General features: G+C 32.7%; 1 protein-coding gene across 2 annotated transcripts; it reads right to left on the bottom strand.

The window, feature by feature from the left end:
- Nucleotides 1–1,381: 1,381 nt before the first annotated feature.
- Nucleotides 1,382–27,091, bottom strand: LOC139503160 (protein PALS2-like). 2 transcript variants are annotated; one of them, XR_011659044.1, is made up of 16 exons: nt 27,002–27,091; nt 25,035–25,095; nt 24,614–24,735; nt 20,820–20,972; nt 20,078–20,233; nt 19,772–19,850; nt 19,162–19,310; nt 12,035–12,166; nt 10,961–11,078; nt 9,049–9,108; nt 8,244–8,405; nt 7,546–7,748; nt 6,812–6,937; nt 5,832–5,864; nt 4,368–4,622; nt 4,204–4,337 (listed from the first exon to the last, which is right to left on the bottom strand). XR_011659044.1 is itself a non-coding variant. In XM_071292892.1 (15 exons), exons 2-15 carry the CDS (start codon nt 25,072–25,074, stop codon nt 4,446–4,448), a joined length of 1,710 nt encoding a protein of 569 aa, XP_071148993.1. In that variant the 5' UTR covers nt 25,075–25,095; nt 27,002–27,091; the 3' UTR covers nt 1,382–4,445. The 2 variants fall into 2 exon arrangements, 1 of the variants encoding a protein (XP_071148993.1); XM_071292892.1 differs by having other exon boundaries at nt 1,382–4,622.

The following is a 27,091-nucleotide window of genomic DNA, read 5'->3' as shown; positions in this document are numbered from 1 at the left end:
AAGATATAACACAGTAAACAAGATCAACACAAAAACTCTATCATAGACCAGTTCCATGTAATAGGTACAGCAATATATGACACCAAGTCTACACAAGATATAAAACAGTAAAACAAGATCAACACATGGACTCTATCATAGACCAGTTCCATGTAATAGGTACATCAATACATGACACCAAGTCTACACAAGATATAACACAGTAAACAAGATCAACACAAAAACTCTATCATAGACCAGTTCCATGTAATAGGTACATCAATATATGACACCAAGTCTACACAAGATATAACAGTAAAACAAGATCAACACATGGACTCTATCATAGACCAGTTCCATGTAATAGGTACATCAATATATGACACCAAGTCTACACAAGATATAACAGTAAAACAAGACCAACACAAAAACTCTATCATAGACCAGTTCCATGTAATAGGTACATCAATATATGACACCAAGTCTACACAAGATATATTTACACGGTAAAACAAGATCAACACATGGACTCTATCATAGACCAGTTCCATGTAATAGGTACATCAATACATGACACCAAGTCTACACAAGATATAACACAGTAAACAAGATCAACACATGGACTCTATCATAGACCAGTTCCATGTAATAGGTACATCAATATATGACACCAAGTCTACACAAGATATAACAGTAAAACAAGACCAACACAAAAACTCTATCATAGACCAGTTCCATGTAATAGGTACAGCAATATATGACACCAAGTCTACACAAGATATAACACAGTAAAACAAGATCAACACATGGACTCTATCATAGACCAGTTCCATGTAATAGGTACATCAATACATGACACCAAGTCTACACAAGATATAACACAGTAAACAAGATCAACACATGGACTCTATCATAGACCAGTTCCATGTAATAGGTACAGCAATATATGACACAGTAATAAGTATCGCCATATATTGGCCCAAGTCTACACAAGATATGACAATATAAACATTATCAACACGTACATGTTCTGCATCATAGATGGAGTCTGGACAATAGGTATAGCAATACATGACACCAAGTATAAACAAAATCAACCCATGGACTTCATCATAGACGGGGTCCAGACAATAGGGTTGGCAATATATGACCAAGTCTACACAAGATATGACACAATCTGCAAGATCAAAACATGGACTCTATCATAGACCAGTTCTGTCGAATAGGTATAGCCATTTATTGCCCCAAATCTTACACAAGATATGTCACATTAAACAAGATCAACACATGGACTTTATCATATACAAGTTCTAGCAATAGCTATTACCATATATGACCCAAAGTCTACACGAGATATGAATAAATTTAACACAGAGTCTGTTAAAAAACAATAAAAAAGAAATTTTCATCATTGTTTTATTGTAATAGGTTTTGCATAATCAAAAAATATAATTTGAATATTTTACATCTCTGAAAGCTTAATTTGCATACGAGAAAATATATATCACACAAGACTATCAATGGAGGGATTAGTATCGCTACAATAGTTGAGGGTCTGGATGGGGTATTTAATTTTTTCATTTTTTCATTGTTAAGGCAATTTTTCTCTAAACTTCATTTATTTGGCCCATTACCCTCTATTCTTTATATTCAAACACTCCATTATTATTTATTCTTTACTATTTTCTTCCTACTTTTCTATTCTCTTCTCTCCCATTTTTTTTCTATTCTGTAAACCCCTTCCAGACCCCTATAATAAGTCTAATTCAATTTATAATGTAAGTGTATTGCAATACAAGTGAATGCTCAAATAAAACAAGTTAATTTTATATTTTGTCAGAATTTTCAGTCAGCTTATATGTTTTTTTAATATATTGCTAATTTACTAAAAAATCAACAAATAATTTCTCAAAACATTAAAAATTATATATAAACTAAGTAAAGGTATTACTGTTTCCAGAACTGTTCTCCTAAATTAATAATATATTACTCATATTTGTTCTTGATGTATTGTTGTACTTTCACAGCCAGAAATGGAACACCAAGAATAATATATACATAGAAGACAAAATTTTAAATATAAAAAAAAATATATACTAAAATTTCTGAACAAAATATATATGAAAAAATGTTAAAATCACGCACTATAGGTATATAGCTGATAAATTCCAGTTATTAAAAAGGAAATTATTTGGAAAAGAATATGTTTTCTCAATATACAAAAATCTTATGTACAACCCATGACCTATGATATGTTACAAATATCAGACTTGACACAAATCTTTTACCTAGGGTTCATAAATGGGTACATAAATAATAAACCTTATCGCTATTTTTGGATACCCGAACACTTGACCTATTGTCATCATACGAAATCACTTATGCTCTTTGCAGTCAAACCTCAACTCTTGTGTCATCGAAATTTTACGAAAATATGTATGGCAACCAATCAAAGGCAGACTAATAGCCAAAAGGCGTGTCTTAAGATGTTTTTTCTACAACCTATCATAAAACAAGATATGTACAAAAGTAGTAACAACCCATTATCACATGACATTTGGTGATGAATATCTGCATAATTTACATAAAATGGTTTATTTATTCAAATAAGATAAAATACAGATGCATATATAATGAAACAAATCTTAATGGATGAGATTGACTCAATGTGTGTTGACCTCTTACTAGACAAAGGAACTGCTCTTGTTTGCACATGTGCAATAAAGTTAAAAATAAAACATAAGAAATAAGAAAATTATCTATTTAACCAAATATGCTGTTAACATCATATAGTTTATCCACTTATTAATCACTTAATACAATTAATTAATCCAAATAATGTTTTATAAATAGAATTACCTTTTTTATCAATAGAATTTCTTTTTTTTATGAATAAAATGTCCTTGATATAAAAGATTGTCCTTATATTATGCCTGTATTATGTTGCTATTATAAAATATGATCAATCAAGCAAAATAGAGAAATATAAAAATTCCTGTAATTGTGTCTAAAATGACCATGCAGAAGTAATCATGAGGTTTTGAGGTTTAAAGTGTACACTACCTTGGTTGACATTCTAGACATAAAAATACAAAGAGAAATATAAAAATTCCTGTAAGTATTGTGTCTAAAATGACCTTGCAGAAGTAATCATGAGGTTTTGAGGTTAAATAATGTTTAAAGTGTACACTGCCTTGGTTGACATTCTAGACATAAAAATACAAAGAGAGAAATATAAAAGTTCCTCTTCATGCATGTGAGTTGATATAATTAGTTTAAGGTCACACTACAACCTTGAAAAGTGAAGAAAAAAACCAAAAACAGTACAAGTCTTGTGTACATTTACAATAGAAATAGTGTCAGTATAACACTGCTTTCTGCATAATTCATCTTGAGGTTAAATATAAATGCTAAAAGAATATTCTGCATGCAAAATGGGCATTCCCAGACATAGCAATACAGAGTTAAAGTATAAGTATAAATCTACCTCGTCCCGTATAATGTGAAAATTATATCAAATAACTTAACACTATGTAATAAACTGCAAAGAACATTTTTCTCACTTAGAAAAATAATAATAAAGAAACAGAGGATCTCTTTTCATCCTATATACATGCATACACACCGATAAGTAAGACACTTAATACATATATATATATGCTGCCTAAAGATTACAATTAATACACATCAAATTATTTTTATTTGAAAAAAGATTAAAGAAGTCCAGAAATCGTAACCCTGATTAACTTTTTAAATCCAAATTATTAAAATCGATTTGATGGGGTCATAGCTGAACAATCACAAATCTTTCCACTATCAAGTAAATCTATACATAGAATGTGTAACACTGAATAACAACATCCAAATGCATACCAGTACTGTATTTATGATAAAGGCCAAATTAGATATATTCATGGTTAAAAATTTCTCATAAAATGGTAATGCTTTACAAATGTTATTGGTTTTGATTGATGACAATACTTTATACAGAATTTGAATATTTGACGATGTATTTGTTGTTTTGTGGTGTATGTTGAATTCACCAATACAATTGCAAATATTTCTAATTTTAATTTCTGCAAGTTTTTACTACAATTCAAATGCACAGCCTTGATGTAGTCTATTAAATACTGTAGTCAAACTTATTTTTACAACGGATTATTCCCAACCCCCCTTCCCCCATCTGAGTAGAAAATTAGTTGCAAAGTTATATCAAATGTATAAATAGGGCCTTGCCCTATATAAATAAATCATGAAAATATGAAAATCAGGCAGATTCAGTACAATATACAGAATTCAGCATACTTTTGCATTTACAAAGCATGTAATATCTTAAAATTTCCTCTAATCCACACTACCTGACAATTATCTCCCCTTATCCACACTACCTGACAATTTAAGCACTCTACTGATGCATAACCTTCCCCTTGATATGATATGATATAAAGAATGTACAAATATACAGGTTAATAGACCCAATTAATTGGCACCCACTGTTGCTCGGAACTTAAATTGTCTAACTCTCGTCTCAAAGTTCTATACGTTTCGTCAAAGTCATCATTGACGATTGTAAAATCAAACATTCCCTTGTATACTCTCTCTATGTTCTGACTTTCCTGAATCGTCTCGTAAAAATCATGTTCCTGAAAAATAGGTTGAATTGCATGTTAAATTTAGAATATTTAAGAGAGGCAAAAGATTCTTCATTCAATTTTTAAATAAAATAAGGCTATTAGTTTTCTCATTTCTATTAGTTTTCTCATTTGAATTGTTTTACATTGTCATTTGGGACCTTTTAAAGCTGCCTATGTGGTATGGGCTTTGATCATTGTTGAAGGCCATACAGTGACCTATATTTGTTAATTTCTGTGTCATTTTGGTCTCTTGTGGAGAGTTGTCTCATTGGCAATCATACCACATCTTCTTTTTTTATATATTCAAACTCACAAGTTAAAAATAAACAGACAAAGCAATTGTTAAAAAAGAAAAAGTCCAACAGACAAAACACAACATATTAAACTCATGACTGAGAAACAAGACCCAAGCCAAAACTGATTGTGATCTCATATTATTAACTTCAATGTGCATAGAAAGACACTATGGTGGTCCTTGTCTCTTTTCAACTTTTACTTCTAATGTTTAAAATATCAATGATGATCAAGCTAACAGATATAGGAAGATGTGGTATGAATGCCATTGAGACAACTCTCTATAATAGGCTGTTTCTCAAATTATGTCTGTCACAAGAAAAGATCGTCATTTAATCACAACCTTATGACATCACTTACCAGATAGAAGGTGCACCTGTATCCCTGCACTATTATCAAATCAGACTTTTACACATGCATCAACTTGTATTGATGTCTAAAAATTATTTATTTATTTTAAGTACGTAATTTCATTGTCCCGTATGAGTGTAAACGCAGTATAGCATCAAATGATCATTGTCCCGTATGAGTGTATACTCAGTATAGCATCAAATGTTTTCCCTTGTGTGCTCAAAATGTAAGAAGTAATGATGTCTACTTTTTAGTCACATTGGGCCGAGTCACATGACAGACATAACAAACTTACTGTGGATTCATTATTATTCATTGGATACAAATTTTTCATTGGTTTCATGGGTGCAGGTGAACCCCAAATTCATATGTTCAACGAATTACAAATTTTCTATAGGCTTTGAGTGCAGAGATTGGTAAAACCATGAGATCAAATATCCATGATAAATTAATCCACGAAAATTGATATCCATGAAAACACATGAATCCACAGTAACTAACTACTATTTTTAAGAAATGGCATATTAAAGGACAGAAATTCATGTTCTTTATTCTCCAATAAATAATACTTACAGTTTTAACTTCAATAGTGCCATGACCACTTGCCTAAAATAAAAGACATAAACAAATAAGTATCCAGCAATTTAAGAATATGACACAGGTAATGTTCTTCTCATATATGTTATGATGGTATGATACTAAACCCCTAACGGGAAGGATTGTGCCTAATATGCATATGATGAAGTCATAATTTTTCAATCAGTTTAATTGAGGTTTGGAGATGTCAATTGTCAATTAACTGCTAGCAGTCTGATGTTATTTATGTATTATTGTCATTTTGTTTATTTTCTTTGGTTACATCTTCTGACATCAGACTCAGACTTTTCTTGAACTGAATTTTAAATGTGTGTATTGTTATGCGTTTACTTTTCTACATTGGCTAGAGGTATAGGGGGAGGGTTGAGATCTCACAAACATGTTTAACCCCACCACATTTTTGTGCTTGTCCCAAGTCAGGAGCCTCTGGCCTTTGTTAGTCTTGTATTATTTTAATTTTAGTTTCTTGTGTACAATTTGGAAATTGGTATGGCGTTCATTATTACTGAACTAGTATATATTTGTTTAGGTGCCAGCTGAAGGACGCCTCCGGGTGCGGGAATTTCTCCCTACATTGAAGACTTGTTGGTGACCTTTTGCTGTTGTTTTTTCTATGGTCGGGTTGTTGTCTCTTTGACACATTCCCCATTTCCATTCTAAATTTTAACTTATATAACAAAATACTAAGTTGAATACCAAGTAATCAATATTATACTAATAAAATGTATAAATCATTAGAAACTCAGTAACCCAATCAAAATGGGTATATAAAACCTTTTTTATTTAACTTTTATAAACTAATGAGGGATTTATAGAAGGCTTGTTTTAAGACAGAATTCTGGTGTATTTAAGTGCCTACATCTGTATTTCAAGTGTCAACAAATTCTCTGCACATCTTCTGAAAAAAGTTACATAACATTGATAAGCATGTAAAAACATTATTATTTGTAACTCACCCCCTTACGGCCCACCAGACCTCTCCGTCTGCCCTCCTCATACATTCTTTTTAATGCCTCAATACCAGGTGCAGCAATAAATACAACAAAGGGCATATATTCTGCTGTCTTCAAAACTTTTAATGACTGAAAACAAAAATAAACCGATTACAAAGAAATCAGATAATCTTGCAACAAAAATCTCCATACGTAACTTATTTTACGGTTTGATAATTGTGCATTTTGTCCATGGAATACCAAGCTAAAATTGTACTACCTCACACTACAAATAAACCTGAAATATTCCAATAGAATTTTTTTTTGAGATTGTTAATTTCTGTGTCATTTTGGTCTCTTGTGGAGAGTTGTCTCATTGGCAATCATACCACATCTATAGGTCACTGTAAGGCATTCAACAATGAGCAAAGACCATACCACATAGTCTGCTATAAGAGGCCTGGAAATGACAATGTTAAACATTTTAAACGAGAAAACTAACGGCCTTACATATGAGGGGGAGGACAGGGGGTACCCTTCTCCCTTCTCCAACCCCTCTTCTCCTTTCTCCTACCCCTCTTCTCCTTTTTTTTTTTTTAATTTACCGGACAAAAGAGAGATATTTTATTTTTTCATATTTTATTTTCTTCTCCAACTTTTTCTCCTTTCTCCCAGCCTTCCTCTCCTTTCTCCTACCCCCTTTCTCCCTTACCCCTGTCCTCCCCTCATCTATGTACATTTATCTCTATAGAACTTACAGTGGGACTAACATCCAGCACACACATTTTTCCATCCATGGTAACATTATGAATGGACTCCAGTTTAGTTCCATACAGATTACCATTAAATTCTCCCCATTCAATGTATTTTCCTTCTCTTATCTCTTCATCCATGCCTTCTCTATCTGTGAAATAGTATCCCTTACCATGGACTTCTCCTTCTCTAGGGGCTCTTGACGTATCTGTAATTATGAAAATACTCCTTATTTAAGCACACTGTTGTTTATTTATCAGTACAATTGCATCAAAACAATATCTAGTTGATATTTCACTGGGCAGTATCTTTATAATTGCATGATATCAATATCTACAATTTGTTAAAAAAATTTGAAAATTTGACAATAGTCTAATAGGTGTAAACTTACATCATACAAGAAATACTCTAATGAGTGTAAAATAATGTTATACAAGAAAACTTTGTTTTCATTAAAAATCTCAAATGAAAAACAGTATTTTTATCACCAAAAAGATCACTCTATATCCATTTTAAGCTGAGCTAAAAACTTAACAAAAGTCTGCTATAATCATGATAATGTACAAATTTTAAACATTTACATCCTTTCTTTGTAAGAATTATTCTTGGAAACATTTTTTTGTTTTAAGAAATATTTGACCTTTATACACTCAGCAGTAACTTGTATTATATCTGCATCTAGAGCTTAAAGTGTAATAATTACGTGGCATAACAGCTCCAAATCTCCTTGGATCATCTTTCAGTAATTTTTGTTTGAGTGCTCTCCTGCCCACTCCACTTGCCCCTACCAACACTAACGTCTTTCTCTGGAATGGGGGCATTTTAGTCACCTCTTCATATATGGTAATTTCACATTTATCAAACTCTAAAAAGAAAATATGTTTGCGAGTTATAGCAGATGTAAATAATACATTGATCTAGACTGCAACATACAATACAAATAAATGGATAATGTGTCCATGGGACAAAGATGATGCCCCTGCTTGCATAAAACATTATGAAGAGACATACCTGAAGAATGGTAAAATTGATGCCACTTCAAACTTAATCTAAGTTTTCTGATAATAAGCATTGTGTATAAGTATTTTAACATTTGAATGAGGTAAACTTCAGTAGAGAATGGAAACAAAAAAATCTGCAATTTTAATGTTTATAAAGGACATAACTCTAGGACGGTAACTCAAATTCACACTTGATCTGTGTTTTGTGGTAAAAATTGTGCACAGATTTCATAACATTTGGTCAAGGTAAACTAAAGTTAGAGAATGGAAACCAATTTCAGGATAGACGTACAGGGTATCACTTAATGCTTCCTCTGCTGCAGTGAGGGGCAAAAAAACCAAAAGACAACTAGAGGCCAAGATATGGTCTCACTAATATATACCCGTAGCCAGGGGGGGTTCATACAAAATTTATTGTTTGATGTCTCTATGTGTACTGCTATTTACCTTTATTTTTACTGCTTGTGTAATTTATTGTTTGATGTCTCTATGTGTACTGCTATTTACCTTTATTTTTACTGCTTGTGTAATTTATCTTCTTCTTCTTTCTCCTTTTAAGACCACACACTGAAATCAAATTTCAATTTCCAATTAATATGATAAATCTATATAGTAAAATACAAGAATAAAGTGTCCATAGGGCATAGACCCCCATGCTTTGAAATATGTAAGAGTTATGTTCTAATTCAAATCTATGCTGACATGTTGTTGTCTTCTTCTGATTTGTAGTAAAAATGTACCTGCGTTTACTATGTAGAAAACTGTGGTTTCTATTAAGAACACATTTACTGCACACTCTTACCCTATCTGTTTTCAATTTACACATTCTATTAAGATATCCTGTTAATTTCAAACACAACTTTTACAATTGTTTTTCTTGTAATTTTTGCTTATTTTACCACTTATGAGGTTCTAGAATAATTTACGAGCATTTTAAACTTGATGAAAAAATACTGAAAAAATACTGCAAATGATCACAACGCTTTGAAACTACCAGAGCACCCATAGCAGGGATGATTCCAGGTGTTTTCAAATGGGTCCCTTGAACATCAAATTGGGAACTTTTATTCTAATTGGGATTTTTTAAGCATAAAATCTAAGACGAAATAACATTAAGTTCAACCTGTACACTGATGTTCATGTAAGTTGTAACATTTTGAATAATTCTGGATGGGCAACTGTTATTACATGAATATCATTGAACATGATGCACCAGTCTATCATCTTAGCTATAGTTACCTAGGCCTATTACAAAAACATATATTTCAGCTTACATAAACCACTGAAAAAAGCAATTACAAAAGTTCATATACTTAATTGATAAGATATATTTAAAGCATTGAACCAGTGTTCTTTAAAATTATTTGAATCATCTTCAAAACTTGTGAAATAGTTCCATAATCATTTGATAATGTTGACATCGTATTATATGAATGGTCTATCATCAACATTATTTTCAAAAAACGCAAAAACTTTTGTCTTTTGAGGAAATAATTTCTTTTACAAAACAAATTTTCATCATATTATATAACCGGCTCTGCTGGGCGATCTGCTGGGCGATCTGCTTTTACGAGAACGGCGCCCATTAAACTTTATCCATCAATGTTGTATCAAAATTTGATTTTTTCTCTGTCGAGGTCTGCTTTGACACCCATTTATATCAACCTGCTGGGCGATCTGCTTTTACAAGATCGAATACTCCTCATGCGCGAATCCAGCCATTTTAAAAAGGGGGTGGAGGTGTTCCAACCCAGAGTAAAAAGGGGGGTTCCAACTATATGCTCCCATTCAAATGCATTGATCGGCCGAAAAAAAGGGGGTTCCAATCCCCGGACCCCCCCCCCCCCCCTGGATCCACCACTGCTCCTATAACATATTAATCAATTGAATTCGACTGATAATTTTTTTTGCCATATTTTGACATAATTAAATCGTTGTTAATAAAATGCGATCGTAAACAGCATTTTTATCCGGATTTAAAAATGTTTTGACAACAAACTCTGAAAAATTATAGTTGCCTTAATTGGTGACAGAAACTTTTCCGAAAATATCGATTTTTATTTTATTTTCCTGAATTGGGAATTCATTTTCATGTACATTTGGGGGGGGGGGGGGGGGGGGGGGGGGGGGCGCTGGCCGATTTAAGGGCAGCTAAGCAACCCTAAACTATATAGTGGAATCATCCCTGCATAGACGTTATCAACAAGTGAAAAAACTACTAGAGCACCCATAGACGTAATCAACAAGTGAAAAAACTACCAGAGCTTCCATAGACGTTATCAACAAGTGAAAAAACTACCAGAGCTCCCATAGACGTTATCAACAAGTGAAAAAAGTTTATTCCTGAATTCCAAGTGGCGAAAAGCCTGTGCAGACAATAACCAGTGCAGGCTTTTCAAGGCACATTAAGTTAACTTACATAAACTGCTTTTTGAATAATCATAGTCTGGTTGTACGAATGCCTTTCTTTTCTCCTCTAACTGTTGTGACGGGATCAGTCCTGTAGGCCCTTCTCCATCCTTCACTACCCGCCTGGCCTGAAAATTATCATCAAACTTTTATAATCACTTTTATTTTTAACATTTATTGGACCAAAGAGTTGTTTTATCAGACTTTCCCCTCTAATTGATATATTGCCAAGGTGTTTGTGCCAATTAACTTTTTTACATCAAAATTAAAGATAATCTCAATGAATACTTAAATGTTTTCATTATCATAATCATATATATATATAAATAGCAGATGCAGTCATTTGCAAATGCTTGTTTAGGATTGTGGATAAACAATATGTTAAACGTGCAAAAAGCTGAGTGAATACTAATTAGAGAGAGATAATCCTAACGTAATTTCCAATAATCATGATAATGTAATTATTATGAATAAATATAAAATGACACGGTTTATCAAACATTCAACAAAATTTTATTGCCATGGTTTTGTCAGTTTATCATATACAGTTTCTGTCAGTTTGAATATGCTTTGGCTACCTCCCGCCTCTCTTTTATAGGTTTCATAACAAGCAAAATGTGGATATATCGTTTGATTTCAACTCAAGTCATTTAATTTTTATAATTCATTAATAAACCAGCAATTTGTTACATTTTTATCAAAATTGAAATTGAGAGTTGCTATTTAGATTATCAATAGTTCTGAAGAAAAAAAAAAGATGATGTTTCTTGTCTACAATTTCATCAAAGGGTTAGATGAAAGATTATAGATAATCTGTCTACAGGTAACCCAAATGACTTGAGCCTGAGTAAAACCATTCTACGTGATAGTATTTTGCTATTACATTTTATTTCATCTTATTAGAATGACAGTCTAAACCTACTAGGGTAAAAATGCCCCACATGTGACATACATGTTTCCTACCATGCATGAAAAACATGCATGGAATACATGCATGCCCAAGTGTGTGTAAAATGTGTTGCAGGAAACGTCTCAAACATATGCATGTAACACGCATGTGAAACCCAGTCATAGTTTGCTTTACCTGCCACCAGTTAGGGTCCTCAGAAGTCAGGATATGTAGAATGTCTCCATCACTGAAAGTCAGACCGGCATCTTTACTGGGGATCAATCTGTCCTTCAGGGGGTCATAGTTAAAGTGGGCTTTCATAAACATCTGAAAGGAAAAGGGTCAACAGTTAAGATAAATATATAAATATGATGAGGAAAAAATCAACAAAGAATTATGAGGTAAGTTAGAAGATGAAAAATAAGACAAGAGTGCACACACTGAAATGTCTCGCCTTCTTTAACAATCATTGATATTATGTTGATAGTCCTAAATATAAAGCTTTATTACAACTGTCACATAAACTTAACATTAACCAAGGAAACTAATCATTGACCAATGAACCATTAAAATGAGGTCACAGTCAGTTGAACCATGCCAGTCAGGCATGTACAGCTTACAATTCTTCCATACAACATAGTTGACCTATTGCTTATAGTTTAAGAATAACAAAACAAAACACAACAACTGAACACTGAGTAATGAACTGTGAAAATGAGGTCATGGTAAAAAAAAACTGTGGGACTGACATATAGATCTTAACATATATCCATACACCAAATATAGTTGACCTAATGCATATAGTATTAGAAAAAAAGACCAAAAATCAAAAACTCAACTTTGACCAATGAAACATGAAAATGAGGTCAAGGCCAGATGACACCTGCCAGCTAGACATGTACGCCTTACATTCATTCCATACACCAAATATAGTAAACCTATTGCATACAGTATAAGAAAAACAGACTAAAACACAACCAGATGCTCTGCAGGGCGCAGCTTTATACGACCACAGAGGTTGAACCCTGAACGGTTGGGGCAAGTATGGACACAACATTCAAGCTGGATTCAGCGCTAAATTTGGATTGTGATTAAATAGTTGACACAGCATAGGTTTCTGACACAGAATGAATGTGGTCTAATGAACTTAAAATATTTTTTTGCCTTTGAGCAATTCACTATGCTGTTGAATATTAAATCCTCTCAAAAAAATGTTTGAAGAAATTTTCTTTTTATTTATGAAATCTGAAATGAGAAAAATTTAACCCCCCCCCCCCCCCCCCCATTTTTTTTCACATCCCCCTTTCTCTTTTTCCAAAACTGATCTCAATTCAAATTTCTAATGTAGTTTGCAACAATAACTACTCATTTAAATACATCAAAAAAATATTAAAATGTAAAATAAAGTGCTTGTTATCACTGAATAGTAAAGATTGTTTTAATTGTTATTGCACCATACTGTGCAATTAGATATTTCTTGCTATTGCGCAATACTGTGCAATTGAAGATTTCTTGCTATTGCACAATACTGTGCAATTGAAGATTTCTTGCTATTGCTGAATACTGTGCAATTGAAACTTTCTTGCTATTGCACAATACTTAATATAATAATTTTGGATCCTGATTTCAACCAACTTGAAAACTGGGTCCATAATCAAAAATCTAAGTACATGTTTAGATTCAGCATATCAAAAAAGCCCAAGAATTAAATTTTTGTTAAAATCAAACTTAGTTTAATTTTGGACCCTTTGGACTTTAATGAGATCAATTTGAAAACGGGACCAAAAATTTAGAATCTACATACACAGTTAGATTTGGCATATCAAAGAACCCCAATTATTCAATTTTTTATGAAATCAAACAAAGTTTAATTTTGGACCCCGATATGGACCAACTTGAAAACAGGGCCAATAATCAAAAATCTAGGTACATTTTTAGATTCAGCATATCAAAGAACCCCAAGGATTCAATTTGCCGCGGGATCACTATCCCTATGTCCAGCTTTCTGCAACAAAAGTTGCAGGTTCGACACAAATGAATAAAAGATGACTGAAAACGGAAAAAGAGGGTGGGGTGTATCAGTGGGAAAAGGGGGATCTTAACTTTTCTGCAACAACAAACTTATAAATGCTATAATATAGTTCCACCAAAAATGCTCAACACATCGATAAATTATCATTTAGAGAATACCCCCATATTAAAACAGGGTCTTGTATTAAAAGAATCAATATGTTTATCATCTTTCTATTACTGAATAAAAAGAATCAGTTTTTCAAAATTAACGTTTTTCAAACATATCTCTAAATAATAATTAAAAAACAATAGTTCAAGTTCATATACATGTACTGGACCTGGTAAAGTATTTCAAAATGGATTTGGAGAAATAACAGATAATAATTCAAACAATGACTCAATGTGTGGTTGATAAAAAAAGATAATGGTTTACATGAACGATCACTACAGACAAATAGAAAACAAGATTAATATATACATGAACATGTAAGGCAGAGGTTTAACTAAGGAACATATGAAAAACTGAAAATATGAAGGTTTACAAAAAAATAAATAAACCAAACTGAGATTACATCAACATACACCAAGATGCATACTATGAATGAAAACAAAATACATGAACATAGTGAATTTTGCATTATATCAGCACCAATTGTTCTTATACATGTATGTTTCCAGAAACCTTAACCAACTATTTTTTAAACAATTTTCGAGAGTGGATATATATTGGGAATATACAAATCCATGCCAATAATTATATCAATCATGAATCATCCCTCAAATAAGTGGATACCCAGTATTTTTGCCTATCTAAATTTATAAAATTATCACAAAATATTTACCTTTACCTGTTGACAAAAAAACAAAAATTTCAAGAAATTTGTACCACTGAATCAACAGGAATAATTTCATTGGAAATATAGCAGTTTGACAAACACTAATTTTGATCACTGAGAAGCTTGATTCCACCTTATTAAAAACACTCAGTTGATTTTTAAAGAGTTAACTCCCTTAGGTGTTATGCACCCCTGAAATATTCTAGGACATTAAACTGAAAAATAAATGATTACTTGAGAACAACTGTGATATACAACAACAGAGTAACATAACACTTATCCTACAAACCTGGGAATTAACAACTGTGATATACAACAACAGAGTAACATAACACTTATCCTACAAACCTGGGAATTAACAACTGTGATATACAACAACAGAGTAACATAACACTTATCCTACAAACCTGGGAATTAACAACTGTGATATACAACAACAGAGTAACATAACACTTATCCTACAAACCTGGGAATTAACAACTGTGATATACAACAACAGAGTAACATAACACTTATCCTACAAACCTGCGAATTAACAACTGTGATATACAACAACAGAGTAACATAACACTTATCCTACAAACCTGGGAATTAACAACTGTGATATACAACAACAGAGTAACATAACACTTATCCTACAAACCTGCGAATTAACAACTGTGATATACAACAACAGAGTAACATAACACTTATCCTACAAACCTGGGAATTAACAACTGTGATATACAACAACAGAGTAACATAACACTTATCCTACAAACCTGCGAATTAACAACTGTGATATACAACAACAGAGTAACATAACACTTATCCTACAAACCTGGGAATTAACAACTGTGATATACAACAACAGAGTAACATAACACTTATCCTACAAACCTGGGAATTAACAACTGTGATATACAACAACAGAGTAACATAACACTTATCCTACAAACCTGGGAATTAACAACTGTGATATACAACAACAGAGTAACATAACACTTATCCTACAAACCTGGGAATTAACAACTGTGATATACAACAACAGAGTAACATAACACTTATCCTACAAACCTGGGAATTAACAACTGTGATATACAACAACAGAGTAACATAACACTTATCCTACAAACCTGGGAATTAACAACTGTGATATACAAAACAACAGAGTAACATAACACTTATCCTACAAACCTGGGAATTAACAACTGTGATATACAACAACAGAGTAACATAACACTTATCCTACAAACCTGGGAATTAACAACTGTGATATACAACAACAGAGTAACATAACACTTATCCTACAAACCTGGGAATTAACAACTGTGATATACAACAACAGAGTAACATAACACTTATCCTACAAACCTGGGAATTAACAACTGTGATATACAACAACAGAGTAACATAACACTTATCCTACAAACCTGGGAATTAACAACTGTGATATACAAAACAACAGAGTAACATAACACTTATCCTACAAACCTGGGAATTAACAACTGTGATATACAACAACAGAGTAACATAACACTTATCCTACAAACCTGGGAATTAACAACTGTGATATACAACAACAGAGTAACATAACACTTATCCTACAAACCTGGGAATTAACAACTGTGATATACAACAACAGAGTAACATAACACTTATCCTACAAACCTGGGAATTAACAACTGTGATATACAACAACAGAGTAACATAACACTTATCCTACAAACCTGGGAATTAACAACTGTGATATACAAAACAACAGAGTAACATAACACTTATCCTACAAACCTGGGAATTAACAACTGTGATATACAACAACAGAGTAACATAACACTTATCCTACAAACCTGGGAATTAACAACTGTGATATACAACAACAGAGTAACATAACACTTATCCTACAAACCTGGGAATTAACAACTGTGATATACAACAACAGAGTAACATAACACTTATCCTACAAACCTGGGAATTAACAACTGTGATATACAACAACAGAGTAACATAACACTTATCCTACAAACCTGGGAATTAACAACTGTGATATACAACAACAGAGTAACATAACACTTATCCTACAAACCTGGGAATTAACAACTGTGATATACAACAACAGAGTAACATAACACTTATCCTACAAACCTGGGAATTAACAACTGTGATATACAACAACAGAGTAACATAACACTTATCCTACAAACCTGGGAATTAACAACTGTGATATACAACAACAGAGTAACATAACACTTATCCTACAAACCTGGGAATTAACAACTGTGATATACAACAACAGAGTAACATAACACTTATCCTACAAACCTGGGAATTAACAACTGTGATATACAACAACAGAGTAACATAACACTTATCCTACAAACCTGGGAATTAACAACTGTGATATACAACAACAGAGTAACATAACACTTATCCTACAAACCTGGGAATTAACAACTGTGATATACAACAACAGAGTAACATAACACTTATCCTACAAACCTGGGAATTAACAACTGTGATATACAACAACAGAGTAACATAACACTTATCCTACAAACCTGGGAATTAACAACTGTGATATACAACAACAGAGTAACATAACACTTATCCTACAAACCTGGGAATTAACAACTGTGATATACAACAACAGAGTAACATAACACTTATCCTACAAACCTGGGAATTAACAACTGTGATATACAACAACAGAGTAACATAACACTTATCCTACAAACCTGGGAATTAACAACTGTGATATACAACAACAGAGTAACATAACACTTATCCTACAAACCTGGGAATTAACAACTGTGATATACAACAACAGAGTAACATAACACTTATCCTACAAACCTGGGAATTAACAACTGTGATATACAACAACAGAGTAACATAACACTTATCCTACAAACCTGGGAATTAACAACTGTGATATACAACAACAGAGTAACATAACACTTATCCTACAAACCTGGGAATTAACAACTGTGATATACAACAACAGAGTAACATAACACTTATCCTACAAACCTGGGAATTAACAACTGTGATATACAACAACAGAGTAACATAACACTTATCCTACAAACCTGGGAATTAACAACTGTGATATACAACAACAGAGTAACATAACACTTATCCTACAAACCTGGGAATTAACAACTGTGATATACAACAACAGAGTAACATAACACTTATCCTACAAACCTGGGAATTAACAACTGTGATATACAACAACAGAGTAACATAACACTTATCCTACAAACCTGGGAATTAACAACTGTGATATACAACAACAGAGTAACATAACACTTATCCTACAAACCTGGGAATTAACAACTGTGATATACAACAACAGAGTAACATAACACTTATCCTACAAACCTGGGAATTAACAACTGTGATATACAACAACAGAGTAACATAACACTTATCCTACAAACCTGGGAATTAACAACTGTGATATACAACAACAGAGTAACATTACACTTATCCTACAAACCTGGGAATTAACAACTGTGATATACAACAACAGAGTAATATTACACTTATCCTACAAACCTGGGAATTAACAACTGTGATATACAACAACAGAGTAACATAACACTTATCCTACAAACCTGGGAATTAACAACTGTGATATACAACAACAGAGTAACATAACACTTATCCTACAAACCTGGGAATTAACAACTGTGATATACAACAACAGAGTAACATAACACTTATCCTACAAACCTGGGAATTAACAACTGTGATATACAACAACAGAGTAACATAACACTTATCCTACAAACCTGGGAATTAACAACTGTGATATACAACAACAGAGTAACATAACACTTATCCTACAAACCTGGGAATTAACAACTGTGATATACAACAACAGAGTAACATAACACTTATCCTACAAACCTGGGAAGTAAAGCTTAATTCTAGCTGTAAAGAATTGAAGGTCAAACTTTAGTCTATAGACTAATTAATATATAAAGTATGACAAATGTCATGGACAATTTATTTTTTGCTACGGTTAATAACATCCAGATGCCATTATTTCCTGCATATTCAGGAAATAAAAATGTCATAGGGGCGATAGGGCGAGAGTTGAGATTTAAAAAAACATGTTTAACCCTGCCGCATTTTTGCACCTGTCCCTAGTCAGGAGCCTCTGGTATTTGTTAGTCTTGTAAGATTTTAATTTCAGTTTCTTGTGTATAATTCAGAGTTAAGTATGACATCTATTATCACTGATCTAGTATATATATTTATTTAGGGGCCAGCTGAAGGACTCCTCCGGCTGTGGGAGTTTCTTGGTGCATTGAAGACCAATTGGTGGCCTTCGGCTGTTGTCTGCGTTATGGTCGGGTTGTTGGCTCTTTGACACAATCTCCATTTCCATTCTCATTTTCATTGAATTTAAAAATGTATGCAAATATGTTCATTATTTTAAAATGAACCTCAATGTGTATTTATATTCAGTTAAATTATTACTACCTGTGTCTTAAAATTAATATCCTGCATTGTTGGTATAATTTTAAATGTGATTTCACTCTCCGCCACTCTGATAATATCCATTAACTGTTCTGGTGTGGCTACAGGTATTCCATTCACTTCTTTAATGATGTCATTAACATGTAACATACCTGTATAAAACAGATCAAAAAAAGGTGAGATTTTCAAATATTATACCACAAAGGTTGTGAAGTACGGAAACTCAGAAGGTCAAAATGTTTGCTTTGTTAATTGGTCAAACTACAGTGGACAATGAACAATGGTTAAATATAAGCATACTGTGGATTCATTTATTTCTTGGGAGTCAATTTTGGTGGATGAAAGAAACTTGTATGTTTGTGGATATTAAATTTTGTTGTTTTGCGGCATCTGCATAAAAGCCCTAAGAAAATTTATCATTCTTTGAACTATCATTTTTTTGTTCAACTGTACCCGAGAAATCCTCTAAAATTGGTATCTAATGAATAATTATGAATCCAAAGTACAGTAAATTGTATTGTGCATACAAAAAACTTTATATTAAACTTATTTTCTTTGACTATAAGACATACTCATAAATGTTCATAAACATGTATAGGGTATTCATACTAACCTTGTTTATCAATGACACTACCAGCTAAAACTCTGGCAATTCTCAAATTAAAATTCTCATCTATTTTCACTGTAATACCCTGTAAAATAATAAAGAATTCGACAATAATGATTTTGATTTAAATGATGATATGAAATGGAAGAGAAGGGAAATAACTCAGCAAAGATGATGTCAAGGGAAGTAACTCATCATAGATAATTTCAAGGGAAATAACTCATAAAAGATCATTTCAAGGGAAATAACTCATAAAAGATCATTTCAAGATAAAATATCTCATCAAAGATAATTTCAAGGGAAATAACTCACCAAAGATGTTGTTTTATCCTTCTTGATACTGACAAGTCTAACATGGTCTGCTACAGCACTGAACACTGGTGGAGGAGGCTGAGCTAGCTTGTTAGTTTCGTATAATTCTTCTTCATAGTTTTTGTCTGCCACATCATCATATGCTTTCATCAAAGCCTAAATGAAAACAAAGATTATTCTGAGTTTTTATTTGGAATTTAGTCACTTTATAACAATTAACCTATATCAAAGTTAAAACATTCTTTTTGTGTGATTGTGTGATTTTTTTTTTACAATAATCTAGCATGACAAAACAAACTTAATTTTTATTTAGATTGTTATTTAATTGTCAGATTCTGTGTGACCTTGCAAATATCAACTGCTTTTATATTTTGTCAAAAGCTCCTTAGAGCTTGTGTTTTATATTTTAACTTATGCTGAATCAAAATAAAGTTTTCTATCTTATCTTAATTATTTAAATGGGTATCATATTTTGTGGATTGAGGGAAAGTTTGTTTTTTGTGGATATTTATTTTAGCGTATTTGCCAAAGTCAGAATACAAGCCTCAAGAGAATAGGTTCTTCGTTGATGATCAAAATTTGTGATTTACTGTACACCTACACATGAATCCACAGGGATATAGTTTGAGACATTTTTTAAAATATGGAATTGTGATAGTTGCTTTTGAGCTGCGGTTATGAAAGACATTGTTGGAGTGGGATGGCAATATTACCTGAACATCTTTGTTTTGTATTAACCTACCCCAATATGTGGATCTGACAATATTTCATCCAGATCTCTCCCATTGGCTGTTCCTACAACTTTCTGTATGACATTGTTAACATCTGCTAATAATTTCTCCCCTCTGACATCACTAGGAGGATTGGACATGGGAAGCTTCAACTCATCATCAGCCTATAACATAAAACAAGTATATGTTTTTAGTCTTTTATAAACATTTGTGTAACAGTCCTGATTGAAAAAAAAACTAGTGGCCCAAAGGAGTGCAAAAAGTTCACCTAAAGATCAGTGTAATGTGCCAGCATGTGTGCCACACAATCAACATGATTTTTTTTTTATTATTATTATTATTATTATACAATATTTATTATATATTATATTTTTTTAGATACTCTCCCTACCAGCAATTTTATGAAGTTTTCAAACTAGAGGGTCCAAGGACCCTGTGTCGCTCACCTGATATTTTTATTTACAATTGTTGCATGATAAATGCAACTGTTGTACTGTCGTTTAGTTTCAGAGATATAATACTAAAAAGTGCATTTGAAACCTATGTTTTATTTCAGCCATGTGGGCAGGCAGGGTCATCATACACAGTGGTCCCTGGATATCCTAGTGGTGATTTAAACCAAGTTTGTTTAAATTCGACAGTTGTTTCAGGGGAGAATTTTTGTAAAATTTATCTAACAAGAAATGCAAAGTAATAAGAAAGTTGTGAAGTAGTTTTGTTGTTGCGTAACCCCCCCCCCCCCCCCACTTTGCCACCAGTGCAAGGGTTGTATAGCCAGCTGAGGTCGTGAAAAACTCTCTTTCTTTTGTTGTTGCAGATAGATCTTGACCTGATAAACAATTTTACCACATGTCAGATTTGCTCTAAATGCTTTGGTTTTTGAGTGATAAGCCAAAAACTGCATTTTACCCCTATCTTCTATTTTTAGCCATGGCGGCCATCTTGGTTGGTTGGCTGGATCACCGGACACAATTTTTAAACTAGATACCCCAATGATGATTGTGGCCAAGTTTGGTTTAATTTAATCCAGTAGTTTCAGAGGAGAAGATTTTTGTAAAAGATAACTAAGATTTACGAAAAATGGTTAAAAATTGACTTTAAAGGGCAATAACTCCTAAAGGGGTCAACAGACCATTTTGGTCATGATGACTTATTTGTAGATCTTACTTAGCTGAACAATTTTGCTGTTTACAGTTTATCTCTATCTATAATAATATTCAAGATAATAACCAAAAACAGCAAAATTTCCTTAAAATTACCAATTCAGGGGCAGCAACCTATCAAAGAGTTGTCCCATTCATCTCAAAATTTCAGGGCAGATAGATCTTGACCTGATAAACAATTTTACTACAGTCAGATTTGCTCTAAATGCTTCGGTTTTTGAGTGATAAGCCAAAAACTGCATTTTACCCCTATGTTCTATTTTTAGCCATGGCGGCCATCTTGGTTGGTTGGCCGGATCACCGGACACAATTTTTAAACTAAATACCCCAATGATGATTGTGGCCAAGTTTGGTTTAATTTAATCCAGTAGTTTCAGAGGAGAAGATTTTTGTAAAAGATAACTAAGATTTACGAAAAATGGTTAAAAATTGACTTTAAAGGGCAATAACTCCTAAAGGGGTCAACAGACCATTTTGGTCATGATGACTTATTTGTAGATCTTACTTAGCTGAACATTTTTGCTGTTTACAGTTTATCTCTATCTATAATAATATTCAAGATAATAACCAAAAACAGCAAAATTTCCTTAAAATTACCAATTCAGGGGCAGCAACCTATCAAAGAGTTGTCCCATTCATCTCAAAATTTCAGGGCAGATAGATCTTGACCTGATAAACAATTTTACTACAGTCAGATTTGCTCTAAATGCTTCAGTTTTTGAGTGATAAGCCAAAAACTGCATTTTACCCCTATGTTCTATTTTTAGCCATGGCGGCCATCTTGGTTGGTTGGCCGGATCACCGGACACAATTTTTAAACTAGATACCCGAATGATGATTGTGGCCAAGTTTGGTTTAATTTGGTCCAATAGTTTCAGAGGAGAAGATTTTTGTAAAAGATAATTAAGATTTACGAAAAATGGTTAAAAATTGACTATAAAGGGCAATAACTTCTAAAGGGGTCAACAGACCATTTTGGTCATGTTGACTTATTTGTAGATCTTACTTTGCTGAACATTTTTGCTGTTTACAGTTTATCTCTATCTATAATAATATTCAAGATAATAACCAAAAACATCAAAATTTTCTCAAAATTACCAATTCAGGGGCAGCAACCCAACAACGGGTTGTCCGATTCATCTGACAATTTCAGGGCAGATAGATCTTGACCTGATAAACAATTTTACCACATGTCAGATTTGCTCTAAATGCTTTGGTTTTTGAGTTATAAGCCAAAAACTGCATTTTAACCCTATGTTCTATTTTTAGCCATGGCGGCCATCTTGGTTGGTTGGGCGGGTCACCGGACACAATTTTTAAACTAGATACCCTAATAATGATTTTGGCCATGTTTGGTTAAATTTGGCCCAGCAGTTTCAGAGGAGAAGATTTTTGTAAAAGTTAACGACGACGGACGCAGGACGACGGACGACGCCGGACGCCAAGTGATGAGAAAAGCTCACTTGGCCCTTCAGGCCAGGTGAGCTAAAAATGTAGCAAAAGTTCATGTAATTTCAGAGAAAAAGAAATCTGAAAATTTGAACGATTCGAACGATTTGAAAGTTCACCTAGAGATCAGTGTAATGTGCCAGCATGTGTGCCACACAATCAACATGATTTTTTTTTTTTTTATTATTATTATTATTATTATTATACAATATTTATTATTTATTATATTTTTTTAGATACTCTCCCTACCAGCAATTTTATGAAGTTTTCAAAAAATGTAGCAAAAGTTCATGTAATTTCAGAGAAAAAGAAATCTGAAAATTTGAACGATCAGAATAAAAATTTGCTTCTGGAAGCCATGTTTTAATCTGATCAGAAGGAAATGAGTCACTTTGATAAACACCTTTCCAAACTTATTTCTTCCACGTCTGGTTCAATTTTGCCCACTTATTTCATGGGATGATGGTAATAGGATTTCTCATGGGCTTTAATGGAAAGCTATGCACTACTGTAGCTACATGTACCTCATTAGCACTAAATGAGGATTTTTGTAGAGGGTCTCCTAATCATTTTTAGTAGAGGAAGGATATATATATGTCATTGCCTATGAGCTTCAATGGAAACCTATTTGCTATTGTAGCCACAAGGTTATTCATGTGATCACCACTAAATGAGGATCATAAATCCTATTAACTTTGAAATGAAATTTAAAAAGTTGACGAATCAGAATCAAGAATTTTCTCATCTCTTCATGCTTGACATCTGATGGAAACTAAATGAAGACTTTTCAAGGACACCCTTCAAAACATTATTCTTACAGAATTTGGTACAATTTGACCCATGGTTTCAAATGAGATTATGAATTGTCTGATGACAAAGGAGCAGGTCAAAAGTGATAAGAATACTTCATATGGCCCTATGGGCCAGCTGAATTCAAAAGATACTGATGCCACAATATTACACAACCATTGGATCAAATACTGCTTTTGGAAGGATTGAAATTTGCAATTGTATATATATCATGTATATTAAGATCTAACTTATTTTTATTTCAGATGCTTATTAATTCATGAACTAAAGGTCTCCAGTCAACCAGACAGAAACTATTAAGATATTCATGGTATTTTTGAGATAAGAATATTCATTCAAAATGAGAGCAAGAGAACCAACTAATGATGTAGAGAGATTTTTACCTGTGCAATTTTTTGAACAACAGGATCTGTTAAAAAGCTTTTCAGAAAGTCAAGGTCAGCATCACGAGCACCTGTTCTATCACCAATATCATCAAGCTGTGATCGTAAGTCATGCAGACAATCTAAAGAATAAACATGATGACTCAATTTAACTTTTGTTACATAAAGTGAATTAAATACTTTCAATACCAAAACACTGAAAAAATTAAATATCATTATTTAACGATTTAAGAATGTAATGAATGCTTTTTATAATGTTTGAAAAGTTGATACTGTATGATTAACAACAATGCTAGAAAATGCAAAAATATATTGCTGACAAATTTAAAAGAAATGACTATCATGACCATGATGACTATTTTCAAATGCTTAGAATTATTTGATTCCATAAAAACCAGTAAACATAATCAGATAGCATTACCAAGTGCAGTCTCTTGACTGTCAGTCGTTGCAGCTGGCATTTTTACACCTTTAATTCACATCTGAAAAGTACAAAACTGAAATTATTAAAAAATGAAGAACTAAAAACATAGAAATTAAAACCTGTGTTTTCACTGAGGAAAGTCCATGAGTCCAGGACTTGTTATTCAATGAACTGATGAGTCCAGGAAAGTCCATGAGTCCAGGACTTGTTATTCAATGAACTGATGAGTCCAGGAAAGTCCATGAGTCCAGGACTTGTTATTCAATGAACTGATGAGTCCAGGAAAGTCCATGAGTCCAGGACTTGTTATTCAATGAACTGATCAGTCCAAAGATGTTTCAATTTGTACAATGTTGTACTATTTATAACTGAGCCAAGATATCAAAGCAACGCTGTCATGCATTTGAAGATGTCCTTTTTGTCAAATAAGATGCAGAGATACATAAATCATTTAAATTGACCAGTGAGTTGATGGAAAGTTTTGAAAAAGTCCTAATTACATTTGTAAATTCTGGGTTCAGTTGCAAACCCCAAACACATGCCTAATTAATTTTCACAGACCTGACAACTCAATTACCTGGGAAGATACATGTAGGTCTGTGGCTAAATGTAAAGAGTGCATACCGTGTCACAAATGCAAGTTAGAACAATAATATGAATAACATCAATTCTAGAAAATGCAAAAATATAGATTCATTGTGATTTGTTCCAAAAGCGTGAACATTGAAATGAAAACACAGATTTTCTGATATGTCTTGAAAATATGAACAAGACCAAAAAGATGTACCTAAATCACATTATACAATCAATATTTCATGAAACAAGTAGAAACATGAGAAAAGGGAATCCGGGTCTGTTCACGCCCATTTACATTCACACCCACTCATGTTCACCCCTTTTCACTTTCGCACCCTACATTGTTTTGTACATGTTCGCGTCCAATTTTAATTGATTTTGTGTTCAATAACTTTGTAATCAAGTTTTGGGAAGTGTATTCTTATAAGTATAATTGTTGTCATTGTCTCAAAATAAAGTGAGACAGCATTTTTTTTTTTGTGTTGAATAAATCTTAATCATGTTTCGGAAAGTGTATTGTTAAAAAAAATAATAATCCTTTCTAAATAAAGTCATGAGTGGGATTCTGTAAAAGTTTTATTTTGTGTTGAATAACTTTTAATCATGTTTTGGTTAGTGTATTGTTATAACTTTGTTTCACTGACTTGTTTCAAATAAAGTGAGATTCTGACTACGTTTTTTTTTTGTGTGTTGAATAAATTTTATCATGTTTTGGTTATAATTCATGTATTGCTATATTTTAATGTTTCATTGTTTCAGATCAAAGGAACAAAGCTGTTAAAAACAATTATCTTTTGTGTTTTTCATTTAAAATCTTCAATGTTTTACTCATACCAAGCTATACATACATTCAGTATTTACATTAAAGCAATTTAAAACAACAATCATGATTTTCCAATTATTCAACTGGAATTTGAATTAAAATTGGGCGTGAACGTGTAGAGTGCGAACGGACCTTGGGTGCGAACGTGCGAGGTGCGAACGTGTAGGGTGCGAAAGTGTATTGGGCGCGAACGGACCTGATATCGAGAAAAGGCACCACCCAAAAACAAATATGTATGGTAAATAAATCCAGGATAAACACAGATCATTCACCAAATTACCAGGTGCACAATAGGACACCTGTAGTTTGGATGCAGTGTATCATTATCTTTTATTTCTCAGTCAATTTATCTGTTTTTAAAAGCAAAACATGTGTTCAGTCGGCACTTCCGGGTTATATGTTTACATTTAACAGCCATTTTCAGGTTTGTCTTACCTGTCGCTGGTGTTTGTCATATTTACAAGAATTTAATCATAATTTCAACATTTTTTTCGTTCAAATCTACTTTAAATGTAAAAGAAACAAAAGTTGGCAAATGTATATCTGTGTTAATTAACTTATTTACCTGTTTCAATACTTGACTAAGAAAAATGACGCGGTTTTCACCTGTGAAATATTTGTGACATTTATCCGACCAAAGTCGTTTGTAACACCG

Source organism: Mytilus edulis, chromosome 14 (assembly GCF_963676685.1).
Source record: "Mytilus edulis chromosome 14, xbMytEdul2.2, whole genome shotgun sequence".
Classification (NCBI taxonomy): Eukaryota; Metazoa; Mollusca; class Bivalvia; order Mytilida; family Mytilidae; genus Mytilus; species Mytilus edulis.
The sequence above is the reverse complement of the archived record's forward strand: the minus strand, read 5'-3'. Positions and strand labels throughout refer to the sequence as shown.